The 13,593-nt window shown below is 45.2% G+C and overlaps 1 protein-coding gene across 4 annotated transcripts in view; it reads right to left on the reverse strand.

The window, feature by feature from the left end:
• Nucleotides 1-13,593, reverse strand: part of sema5a (sema domain, seven thrombospondin repeats (type 1 and type 1-like), transmembrane domain (TM) and short cytoplasmic domain, (semaphorin) 5A) — a 245,070-nt gene that overhangs the window by 32,568 nt on the left and 198,909 nt on the right. For all 4 annotated transcript variants that reach the window (XM_063043864.1, XM_063043863.1, XM_063043861.1 and 1 more), the window contains exon 16: nt 764-989. In XM_063043864.1, coding sequence (XP_062899934.1) covers nt 764-989 — 226 coding nt within the window. The remainder of the gene's footprint in view (nt 1-763; nt 990-13,593) is intronic.

The raw sequence follows: 13,593 nt of genomic DNA on the forward strand, positions 1-13,593 counted from the left end.
TGTTGCTTCCTGGGTTGTACTTTGGTTTTGGTTTTCACATACACAGAATAGCCCATTAGATGAAGGAAACTTGCTTGCTAATTAGTAATTTAATAATTCGCCATACTCTAAAACGAATGAACTGCGTTTTTACTGGAGTCTCTACTGCACAAGAGGCTCAAATTGCTTTCTGTAAATCATGAAAATGAAGAGTGCAAATGGTTGGAAGCAGAATTACATCATGTAAAGCAACACCCACACACACACAAAATGCTGGAGGAGCTCATCCATGGGAAAGAATGAACAATCGTTGTTTGAGCTCAAGACCCTTCATCAGGATTTCCAGCATCTGCAGTTTTTCTTCATGTTTGTGATTTACATCATGTAGACATCTTTTTGCAAACATCTTATTGTGTGTATTATCTTATTGTCAATATTGTGTGTCAAGTTTTTAAACCTATGTGCCAAAAATAATAGGGCCTTATTAGCAATTGATTATTATGCTTGAGCATAATACAACTGTCCCTTATTTTAAAAATTCATAGATAGGCTCAACCTTTCAAAATAAAAGACTGAGAAATGCTGATACAGTCCATAGCTTGTTATGATGTCTGCAACCACATCTTAACCATCTATTTGGGCTGCTTACGGATCCATGGGCTGCGGGGGAAACATTCGAAGGTAATTTTCTATGATCTTAAGTACACTAAATCAAAGTTCTTAATCGTTCATGTCTGAGGGAAGCTACATAATTCCAAAACTCAAGATTCTGCTATCCACTCACCGCCTGCAGAACAACCTGTCGATCCATCACTGGAACAGTACCGCATCTCTATCCTTTGACGGCCAACATCTAATAGGTTTGGGTCAGCCAAGCGTGCCTTGCACGTGTACCTAAATCTCTGCTCATAATGACCTCCATTGTCAGAAATGTTAACAGGTGTCCATGGAGTCCAAGGAGTGGTCTTCTTCAGTTCTGGACACAAGTTGGTGTTACAAAGTTGATATTCCTACACATTTATAAAAACAAAATGAACAAAATTAACATTTTTACACAATAGAAATTAATGCATTGGTGGGCTAGTTTTGCATGCTTGCAACTGGCTTAAATACTTTCTTTTTTTTTAATTTTATTTTTATTTGGATAAGGAGTTCACAATTATCATGTACTTTTTTCACACATATAACCTTTTCCATTTTTTTATATGTATAAAACTACAATTATTTATACATTCTTAAGTACACATTGAGATGATATAAAAGCAAAATAAACATTTAAATAGATAATTATGCACTGTGGTAAATCTAACCTATTAGGCTAAGTAATGAAATTAGTTGTTAAGAAAAATGGTAGTAATAGTTTCCATACAACCCTTCTGGACAATTTCCACTGGTCCAAAATGTTGCATACAAGCCTATATACCAACCATTGTAGGTGTTTATATCCCAATTTGTTCGTGCTTGTTCCTGCCCGCAGACATAATTATCCAATCCCTATGTACTTATTTACTTAATTTTTTCATTTTTTTTATCCCTTTCCCAAATCTTTCCCTTTACTTGTGTTAATTCTCTATTTTCCAAAAAAAAACAACAAACATTTAGACTAGGGGTGCTTACGTTAGCAATATTACTGTGTTGATGAGAAGAGCAATATAAATCATTAGGAGAGTCATCTAAAGTCTGCTCGCATTGGGGTTATATATTCAATCCATTTATTCCAGATTTGATAAAATGTTTCTTTTTGAGTTCTCAGGGAGTAGGTCAACTTTTCCATTTTAAATATTTCCAAGATAATTTCGTACCAATCTTCTAATGTAGGTGGTATTGGATTTAGCCATTTTCTAGTGATTGATTTCTTACTTGCCGCTAAGAGGGCCTGCAGCAACTTTATATCTTCCTTCTGTTCAAGGAACAATACATGCCCCAAATAGAGCATCTCAAAGTTCAGAGGTATCTGGGACCTAAGTACAGGTTGGTACTTTCAGAGGAGGCTTGGGGGAAAATCTGCAGCTTTCAATGGTCCTCGACTAATTCTTTGACATGGAGAGAACATTGTTGGAAAAACATTATAAGATACTTCAAGACCCCATATCAGGAAAAATATAAAGATACAAATGTGATGTGTTGGAGAAGGTGCGGCTCCAAGGAGACAAATCATTTTCATATTTTCTGGGATTGCCCTAAATTAAGTCTATTTTGGGAAGGCTTAAATACTTTCATATCTCAGGATACAAAAAGAGAACACTGATGTGGTGAACATTGTTCATTTTCAATGTAGAAAAAATGTAGTATATCTGATTTTATTCAGCAAATTTAAACAAGAGGATGGGCTGCTTTCCAATTGTAGGACATAAGGAAGTAATATTATGTACTGTGAATAATATTACTGTGGAACTTTAGGTGAGTAATAGAACCTAATGAAAGGTTGTAATAATAATATGTTGTCCTAATATCAATATCTACAACTGGTATCATCCCAAAGTCACTATGCAATAGCATTAAATAATTAGCCCTACACAAAAATATCTATATAAGTCTTCAGAAAGCCACAATACTAAACACCACTAGAATAGTTCGATAATTCCTAGCGATTGAGAAATGAACGTGTTTTGTTATGCCTGTACCTCACGTTTTACCAGCTTGAGCTGAGAAAAAATAATTCTCTAACAGTATACTGCTGTGCTCTACCTCACATACATTTTGTGATCATGATCCCAGCTTCAGGTAATTTCTACCTATTAGAAGATAAAAATCTGAAGAACAATTTATTTTTGGTCTTAAACCATAATTATTATATATGGCATTTGTTCTCTACAGGAATTTTTATCTGAAAATTTAACACATTGTGTTTTTCTTGTGTTAGGTAATGAAAAAGTAATTCAAGTAAACCAAAAAATCTAGATTCCATCTCACAAGTTGAACTTCCATGTAATTTTACAGCATGTTAAACACGTGAGGTATTTTGGAAAGTTAACCCACTGTAGGTAGAGTACTAGGGCACATAATAAAGGGACTGAGAAGTATTAGTGCAGTGTCACAGGTGGACAGGAAAGTGGGAGGCATTTAACACACAAGCCTTCATCAGTCAGGGCATTAAATATAGGAGATGAAGCATTAAGTCGCAGCTATAGAAGTTATTGGTGAGGCTGCACCTGGAATACTTCTACTGTTTTTGATCAGCCTGTTACAGGAAAGATGTGGTTAAACTGGAAAGAGCCCAGAAAATATTTGAGGATTTTGCCAGGACTGGAGGGACAGAGTTATAGGGAAAGGATGCTTAGGCTGGGTCTTTATTCTTTGGGGTGTAGAATGAGGAGTGACCTTACAGAAGTCTTTCAAGTTATGAGAGGCATGGATAAAATGGGGGAGTCCAAAACTTGGAGACATAGATTTGAGGTGAGAGGGGAAAGACTAAAGGGACCCAAGAAGACAAGTTTTTCATGCAGAAGGTGGTGAGTATATGGAATGAGCTGCAAGAGCAAGTAAGATATTGTCATTTAAGAACTTGGGTATGTACATGAAGGGGAGGGGCCTGGAGGGATATGGGCTGAAAGCAGGAAATTGGGACTAACTAGCTGAACAATGTGATCATCATGGAATCGTTGGGTTGATGGGTCTGCACCCACGCTGTACGCTCTGACACTATTTGCACCAATGGGAGAATCTCAAATGAAGGAACAAAGTGGCAACATTACAGGGTGCTTGGCAGGGCCCAGGCCCAAGAGCATATCAAAGTGGTAGGGCCCAGGCCTGGGCCGAGAGTGAGAAATGGTCCAAGGCTTAGTTGATGTAAATACCAGGCCAGATTGAAAAGGTTAGGGTGTCAGGGCTGGTGTTCAGCTTGCTGCTGTGCAGGGTTTACACATCTCTGTGCTGAACTGAGGCTGGGGCCTGAAATTAACAGACTCCTGGATCAGTTGCAGTGATGACTGACTTCGTGGCTGTGGACTCACTTTTGTGAATTTCAGTTCTGAATGTTATTTGCTTACTCATATTGTCTGCAGGACTTTTTTCCTGCACATTTTATAATAAATATATCCTAAACTTTGTAGGAACAATTATATAGAGTGGTGAATCATGGGATCTCTCTATCCCAGAGGCTTGTGGAGGCTGGATCATTTAGGATATTTAAGACAGAAAAACTTTTGAAAGGTCATGGAATTGAGAGCTTTGGAGATCTGGCAATGAGGAGATGAGACTTGGGACAGATCAATTGTAATCATGTTGAAAAGCAGAGCAGGTTTGATGGTCAAGTGGACTTATTACTCCTATTATTATATTATGTGATGCACTATCAATTACTCCAAAAGACTAGAAGTAGAGTAAATACTGAAAGGCTTTTATTAACAGTAAGTGGTCAAACGTCCATGCTGAGTATCTGTCCTGGACTGAGGGAGGAGCAGTGGCACAATCGCCTTTATTCAGGGTTCTGTGGGAGGAGCCACGGGAGCAGTCAGCCGAGGGCCGAGTCCAGGCATGTCCAGGCAGGTAACCCAGTTACAACATACATATATGGTTTACCACATTATGCTAAACGTTACTGTCGCTCTAGGTAATCTGTTACTCACTATTTCATTAAAGAAGTTTTTCTTTTCCCCTTGGAAAACATGAATGACCAGAAAAGAAACTGTCCATGATCTATTTAACACAAAACAAGCTACACAGTAGTCGACTATTCTGTCTCTGAAATTCAATTCATTTTCATTAATTTTTTGGGGATCTGGTCATTGCTGGCAATGCATTTACTGTCCATCCTTAAACGCTCCCGAAAGAGGTGATGAGCCACCATCGTGAATCATTGTAATCCTATCAGCTATGGTCCGACTGGGTAGAAATTCCAGGATTTATACTCATTAACAATAAATGAACAGCAATACATTTCCAAGACACTAAGCTGTTTAACTTGGGCAGAGTATACGAGTAGTAGTATTCCCATGTAGCTCCTGCCCTCTTGCCTTTTTGATGTTGGCAATAACCAGAATCAGCTAGTTATGTAACTACAGTACATTTTGGAAATAATACATACTGCAGTTTCTGTGTACCAGTGGGAAAAGGAACATTTACTTCTGTGGACTGGGTGCCAATCAAGTGAGCTCCCTTTTCTCAGACACGATCAAACATCAAGTTGTTGGAGCTGCACTGATCCAGGCACATGAAGGGTACTTCATCAAGCACCTAACTTGTCCATTGTAACTGATGGAAAGGCTCTGGTATTTCTGGAAGCCAATTAATCACCACATGAAACCCAACCCCTGACTTGATCTTGTACTCAGTACTTACATGGTTGAGCTTCTGGTCAAATGTGACATCTGGGATATTGATGGTGCAGCAGTTAGTGGTGGTAAAATATGATTTCAATCTTTGGAGTAGTTTTTACCTTTGCCACTAACTTCACCTTTATTAGGACTTCCTGAAGCCATAGTCAGTGAAAAGCTGGATGTTCCCAAACTGAATCAGAAGATCGAGTCCCTTCTGAAGTCTAGATCTGCTTTCAAATTAGGTGACCCTGCCCTTTATAAAAAAAATCAAGATATGGCCTCCAAAAAGTCATCAGAGATGCTCAGGCAGTACCAGTCCAAAATTGAGTTTCAGTCCAGCTGTCATTACATTCTGTAATGGTTTACAAAATGAAGTCGGGCAGCATCACCAATGACAGCACATCCCTTCCCAATGAGTCGAACACATTCAGTGAGTGTATTGAACAGAAGATAATAGATATGTCACTGCCCACCCTGACAGTTTCCAGTGCACCTGAGTCTACAGTCAGTGCCGCAGTTGCAAGATCAGTTTTCTTGAGAGTGAACCTGTGGAAAGCACAGGGCTCAGATGATGTCCTTAGATCCTGTGTGCTTTACCCAGCAGATGTATTTACAGACAATTTTAACCAAGCTTCAGGATGTGGTTACTTCCTGCCTTAAGAAGACCACAATCAACCCAGTACCCAAGAAAAAACAAGATAACATTCCTTAATGACTACTGTCCAGTGGCTCTAACATCTACCATCACAAAGTGCTTTGAGAGTCTGGTCTGGCACATATGAATTCCAGCTTTCCAAGCAACTGACTGCAATTTGCCTAGCACAGAAACACGTCTACGGTGGATGGCTTCTCCCTGGCCCCACAAAGTTGTGTCCTCAGCTCCCTACTCTACTCCCTGTTCATCCATGACTAGGTGGTCAGTCTACCTATAAGTTTGCAGATGATACCACTGTAATGGGCTGCACCTCAAATACAACAAGCCGAGGTAGGGGAAGGAGATAGAGAGCTTAGTGACAAGGTGTTATGACAAAAAACTTTCCCTCAATGTCAACAAATCAAAAGAGCTGGTCATTGACTTCAGAAAGAGGGATGGAATACATGCTCCTGTCTATATCAACAATGTTCATGTTGCAAGCTTCAAGTCCCTAGTAGTGAACATCACCAATAGCTTGTGCTAATCCAACCACGTAGACAACACAGCCAAGAAAGCTCACCAACACCTCTGCCTCCTCAGGAGGCTAAAGAAACCTAGCACGTCCCTGTCAATCCTTACCAATTTTTTAATCGATGCACCACAAATGCATTCATCTAATCACATAACAGCTTGGTATAGCAACTGCTTTGCATGTGACTGCAAGAAAGTGCAGAGTTGAGACACAGTTTAGTGTATCCTAGGAATTAGCCTCCTCTCTATGGAGTCTGTCTATACTTCTCAAGCTGCCTCCGTAAAGCACCCTACCCTGAACACTCTCTCTTCACCCCTCTCCCATTGGGCAGAGGATACAAAACCCTGAAAGCGCATACCATCAGGCTCAAGGACAGCTTCTACCCCACTGTTACCAGATCCTTCAACAGACCTCTTGTACAATAAACTGGACTCCTGGCCTCCTAAATCTACCTCGTTGTGATATTGCACTTCATTGTCTACCTTTCAGTAGCTGTTACCATTTTATACTCCATTGTTATTGTGTTGCCTTATTCGAGCTCAATGCACTGTGTGTAATGGTTTGATCTGTATAAAGATTATGCAAGACAAGCTTTTCACTGTATCCAGGTAGATGTTCACAGTAACAAACCAATACTAAATAGACACAATTAGCTTGACTGGATTTATCTGGGAAATTTTCTACTGTCCTGAAACAGCTTGACTAGAGATGGTTAGCAACTCTTCACTACTATTGTCCATAACTTCTCATAGCCCATAAAAATTGCCGTACTGGGAATCTAGCAGTAAATGGCTCTGACAGCTTAATTGAAAGATAAGGCAGTGAATATTAGGATACATTTGAATTGGATAGGTTGCCATGTAACTAATATTGTGAAGCAGATAGAAACAAATGATGCTTCCGCTTGCCACAACATGTGGGGAAAACATCACTACCCAAACATGGAACTGATATCTGCTGGTCAATTACCTTTTTGAATATTAGGTCCCTAATATTTTTGCATAAGGAATTGTCAGCTGCCTTGAAGCTCCATGAACCTAAGTGTGATTCTGACCACGGATGTATGGAGTTTGCACATTCTCACTGGAACAGAGTCAGTTCTCTGGGTTCCTCTTGCCTTACAAATTAGGTAAGCGTCTAAATAATCAAAGGAAATTTGATGGTATGTGTGAGAGCAAGTTGCAGTGATACAGGGAAATAAGGAAGGGGAATGGAATTGATTCCTTGGGAGCCAGATAGGGTTTAATGGACCACATAGCTTCATTGTCATCCGAAGTTCAAAATGCTTTTTCGCCAGAGCCATACCTTCATTCACTATCCCATTCCCATCCGAGTTTTTCCTGTCCATAGATTTTGGAAGTTCTCTGTCTGATAGACTCTAACACTTTTTGTTTACCATCTTATTGTAGCGATGTGCTACACACAGCGCTAAAATAACCGCACGGAGTCGGTGAGTTAGAGTTGCGATGAAAGAGATTTATTCAAACTTCGCAGCCCGCTTTAAAGCCTTCCCGTTCCCGCCCTCCTTGGGTGGGATTGCTGTGGGGAATGCATATTCCCAGAACCTTTCTGCGTGCGGGATTTTCCCCCTGCTGGTGAAGATGGCCTGGCGCCCTTTTTGGGGCTGGCCCTCTGCCTGCGCACACTGTTGTGAGCCGGTTCGTGTGTGCCAGAAAGTGGGTCGCCACATAACCCCCCCCCCCCAGAACCGGCGATACCTCCCCCAATGTCCACAGTCTGGATCGGCCTCTGTTTGGGAGGTCTGCCCCTGCGCCGCGGTGCCTGAGCCTGGACCGGTTGCGCCAAGTCCACATGGGCCGGTTTGAGTCGGTCCACCGTGAAAACCTCCTCTCTCCCCGCAATGTCCAGCACGAACGTGGACCCGTTGTTCCTGATCACCTTAAACGGTCCTTCGTAGGGCCGCTGTAGCGGTGCCCAGTGTCCGCCCCGTCGTACAAAAAGAAACTTACAGTTCTGCAGGTCTTTGGGTACGCAGGTCGGGCTCTGTCCGTGCTGTGAAGTGGGGATGGGGGCCAGGTTACTGAACCTCTCCCGTAGTCTGTCCAGGACTGCTGTGGGTTCTTCCTCTTGCCCCCTTGGGGCTGGTATGAACTCTCCTGGGACGACCAGGGGCGCGCCGTACACCAACTCGGCCGACAAGGTGTGTAGATCCTCCTTGGGCGCAGTGCGGATTCCGAGCAGGACCCAGGGAAATCGTCCACCCAGTTAGGCCCCTCCAGGCGGGCCATGAGAGCCGATTTCAGGTGACGGTGGAAGCGCTCCACTAGTCCGTTCGACTGTGGGTGGTAGGCAGTTGTGTGGTGTAGCTGTGATCCTAAAAGTCTGGCCATAGCCGACCACAGGCTGGAGGTGAACTGGGCGCCCCTGTCGGAGGTAATGTGGGCCGGTACCCCAAAGCGTGCTATCCAGGTTGCGATCAGTGCTCGGGCACAGGATTCGGAGGTGGTGTCGGTGAGCGGGACTGCCTCTGGCCATCTGGTGAACCGGTCTATCATAGTTAGGAGGTACAGCGCTCCTCGCGACACTGGCAGGGGCCCCACGATGTCCACATGAACGTGGTCGAACCTCCGGCAGGTGGGTTCGAACTGCTGCGGCGGAGCCTTGGTGTGCTGCTGCACCTTGGCCGTTTGGCACTGCATGCACGTTTTGGCCCATTCACTGACCTGCTTACGCAGTCCATGCCACACGAACCTGTTGGCGACCAGCCGGACGGTTGTCCTGATGGAGGGGTGCGCTAAGTTGTGAATGGATTCGAAAACCTGCCGGCGCCAGGCTGCTGGGACGACGGGGTGGGGTTGGCCGGTAGCTACGTCACATAGTAGGGTCCTCACACCTGGGCCTACGGGGAGGTCTTGAAGCTGTAAACCGGAGACTGCAATCCTGTAACTGGGGATCTCAGTGTCTGCCTGCTGTGTCTCTGCCAGCGCTGCAAAGTCCACCCCCTGGGACAGGGCCTGTATGGTAGGTCTGGAAAGTGCGTCCGCCACGACGTTGTTCTTTCCAGAGACATGCCGGATATCCGTCGTGTACTCGGAGATGTAGGACAGATGTCGCTGCTGGCAGGACGACCAGGGGTCGGACACCTTAGTGAACACAAAGGTAAGCGGTTTATGGTCGTGAACGCGGTGAAGGGCCTACCTTCTAAGAAGTGCCTGAAATGCCGGATTGCCAGGTATAGTGCCAATAGCTCCCGGTCGAAAGCACTGTATTTGAGTTCGGGTTGCTGAGGGGAGGAAACGGTGGTAAAATTTCACCATACCCACGAATTCCTGCAAGCCTTTGATTGTGCTGGGTCGGGGGAAGTTGCAGACCGTGTCTACCTTGGCGGGCAGCGGGGTTGCCCCGTCTTTAGTAATCCTGTGGCCCAGGAAGTCAATGGTGTCGAGTCCGAACTGGCATTTGGCTGGATTGATTGTAAGGCCGAATTCGCTCAGGCGGGAGTAGAGCTGGCGGAGGTGGGACAGATGCTCCTGCCGACTACTGCTGGCTATGAGGATGTCGTCCAAATAGATGAATGCAAAGTCCAGGTCGCGTCCCACCGCGTCCATTAGCCGCTGGAAAGTCTGTGCGGCATTCTTTAGACCAAACGGCATTCAGAGGAATTCGAAAAGTCCGAACGGGGTGATAAGTGCTGTTTTGGGGATGTCGTCCGGATGTACAGGGATTTGATGGTATCCCCGGACGAGGTCTACCTGGAAAAGATCCTTGCGCCGTGTAGGTTTGCTGCGAAGTCTTGAATGTGCGGCACAGGGTAGCGATCTGACGTTGTAGCCTCGTTCAGTCTGAGGTAGTCACCGCATGGTCTCCAGCCCCCCGTTGCCTTGGGCACCATGTGAAGGGGGGAGGCCCATGGGCTGTTGGACTGTCGTATGATCCCTAATTCCTCCATCTTCTTGAACTCCTCCTTCGCCAGTCGGAGCTTGTCCGGGGGAAGCCTTCGAGCACGGGCGTGGAGGGGTGGTCCCTGGGTCAGGATGTGGTGCTGTACTCCGTGTCTGGGCATGGCTGCCATGAACTGCGGTGTCAGTACTGATGGGAAATCCGCCAGGACCCTGGTGAATTCATCGTCGGACAGCGTGATGGAGTCCAGGTGTGGGGCTGGCAACTGTGCTTCACCCAGGGAGAACGTTTGAAAAGTCTTGGCGTGGACTAATCGCTTCCCTTGCAGGTCGACCAGCAGGCGGTGGGCACGTAGAAAATCTGCCCCCAGCAGTGGTTGGGCTACGGCAGCCAGTGTGAAGTCCCACGTGAACCGGCTGGAGCTGAACTGTAGCCGCACCGTGCGGGTGCCGTAGGTTCGTATTGTGCTGCCATTAGCGGCCCTCAGGGTGGGTCCCGGTTCTCTGTTGCGGGTGTCGTAACTCGTTGGAGGTAAGACGCTGATCTCTGCTCCGGTGTCGACCAAAAAGCGGCGTCCCGACTGCTTGTCCCAGACGTACAGGAGGCTGTCCTGATGGCCAGCCGCCGTAGCCATCAGCGGCGGCTGGCCCTGGCGTTTCCCAGAAATTTGCAGGGTGGTCTGCAGCAGCGGGCCTCTGTGCCCCACCGCTGGTGGTAGAAACACCACTGTTCGTTGGGCTCACGGCTTGGTGATCTGTGCGACGGATGCCCCTCTCTCTTTCCTGGCATTCCACAGCACATCTGCTCGGGCCACCACCTCCCGGGGGTTGCTGAAATCTGCGTCGGACAGCAGCAGGCATATGTCCTCGGGCAGTTGCTCTAGGAACGCCTGCTCAAACATGAGGCAGGGTTTGTGTCCTTCAGCCAGGGCCAGCATCTCGTTCATTAATGCTGACGGCGGCCTGTCTCCCAAACCATCCAGGTGCATTAAGCGGCGTGCTCGTTCGCGCCGTGAGAGTCCGAAAGTCCTTATGAGCAGGGCTTTGAATGCTGTGTATTTGCCGTCCTCCGGGGGCGACTGTATAAACTCCTCAACTTGTGCAGCTGTCTCCTGGTTGAGTGAGCTCAGCACGTAGTAGTAGCGAGTGGACTCCGAGGTTATCTGCCGAATGTGGAATTGTGCTTCTGCTTGTTCGAACCATAATTGGGTCGCAGCATCCAGAAGCTTGGCAGTTTTAACGAAACTGTGTGAACAGATGCAGCGTCGGTCATCTCTGGTCCAAATATCGTTTGGGCCATTGGGGTCACCAATTGTAGCGATGTGCTACACACAGCGCTAGAATAGCCACACGGAGTCGGTGAGTTAGAGTTGCGATGAAAGAGATTTATTCAAACTTCACGGCCCGCTTTAAAGTCTTCCTGTTCCCGCCCTCCCTGGGCGGGATTGCTGGGGGGAATGCATATTCCCAGACCCTTTCTGCGCGCGGGATTTTCCCCCTGCTGGTGAAGATGGCCTGGCGCCCTTTTTGGGGCCGGCCCTCTGCCTGTGTGCGCTGTTGTGAGCCGGTTTGTGTGTGCCAGAAAGTGGGTCGCCACATTATCACTTAAAACCGTGCTGTTCCTTCAGTTTTTAAGTGTCAGACTATATCAGAATACCAGACGTGAAATCCACAGATCTGCATCCTTTTGTGGCTGGGTTCCAGGAGGAAGAATCTGATTTATAGAAATTTTATATAGTTTCTGAATTCATGAAATATTCAAGGTTGCAACTTCTGTTTTTGAGGTAACTGCATCCACCTGCCCATTCTGTTAAAGTGAGGCCTTCAGCTGTCAGGCAATGAGATAAACAACTCCAACATTCCTCAATTCCTCACTGCCAGATTCCAGAATCAAATTGGGAATCAACTGGTTGCAATTTTTCTATCCTTGTCACCCTCACACTAGCAAGAATAGCACCGGTGTCTGGTTCCTGTAGCTATGGCCGCCTTTGCAAAGGATACTTATTCAGAAACTCAGGCAAGTCGCACCTCAGATTAGTGTGGGGGGGGGGGGGAGGTTGGAGAAGGAAAGCAGAAGAAATTATCTACCCCATCCTGCTAACCGTCCCCCTGTCTGCTGCCCCTCCACTGAGTACTTTCGCTGTTGACCAGATAAAAGTGATCTAAAGCTCCAACTCACGTCGCAGTCTTGCAATTACAAACATCAAGAAGATTCTGAATATTTACTGGACCTCTGGTTTACTCATTCAACATTTAACACTAGAAACATCTAAAACAAGAACTACTCAGTTTAGTAGTGGGGCCACCACCCACACCAACCAGATATAGTGTGCCCCCACCTCAATACAAAATGATCTGTATTCCTGTCAAACAATAGCAATTTCTGCCCCCCCCCCGAAAAAACCTTTAAATAATTGCCCATTAGTTAATCTCTATGGCACTAAATTGGGAGCCTGGTTTACACAGATGTTTTCCAGCTGTCTTTCCAAGAACTGAATCAGTATCTTTCTTGTGGCACAATTAAGCAAAACTAAAACTATTTAAATAGCTCTACAAGTGTATATGTTTATTTTTATTATAAGAGTTTGTTAAATAATTTTCATTGGATAAAAGCTGTTTAAACTTTCTTGGTTACTTCAAGAGTAATGTTCTGCTGTAATTTCTCTTTAGTATCTGCCAACGTTTGAAGATTTGCAGGGTAGATTTCAGTATCCCAGTACCGGGGTCAGTTGTGTCTAATTGATGCAAAGTCAGTATTACAGCAGAACTACTACCCTTTTGGTTTCCAGCCTGTGAACCCATTGTAATTGCTTGTGTATAAAGTAGACCTACAATACTGCCTGCTGGGGTGGCCGGAAAGTGCCCACTTTGCCAGTTTTTCTTTCAGAAATTGAAACCCGTCGTTTTATTGGAACTAAAAGCTGTTGTCGATGTTATTGCAAAGATTATTAAAATTAAAGTCATGAGGATTGTAGAAAGAGAATTTATTACAAATGCATTCAGTGCCTGTACCATTGTTCTACCATCTATAGTGTCTGTCCTAGTGAGTACTAGTGATGATTTTTTTTTGCTGTAGTGAAGGATCTCAGGAGTACTTCAGGAAATGGCAATGACGAAGTATGATAAAGGCTTCCTTTTCTGCCCTGGCCTCAGGTTTTGTTCCTTGTGGAATTCATCATATTATAAAAGAGGGACGCAGGACCCCTTTCGCAATTTAAAAAAAATGCCTCCACTATCTCTTCAGCTACTTCTTCCAGAATCTTGGCATGTAGTCCATCTCATCCAGGTGACTTATTGACCTGCAGACCTTTCAGCTTTCCAAGCACCTAC

The sequence above is a fragment of the Mobula hypostoma genome, chromosome 3 (assembly GCF_963921235.1).
Source record: "Mobula hypostoma chromosome 3, sMobHyp1.1, whole genome shotgun sequence".
NCBI lineage: Eukaryota > Metazoa > Chordata > Chondrichthyes > Myliobatiformes > Myliobatidae > Mobula > Mobula hypostoma.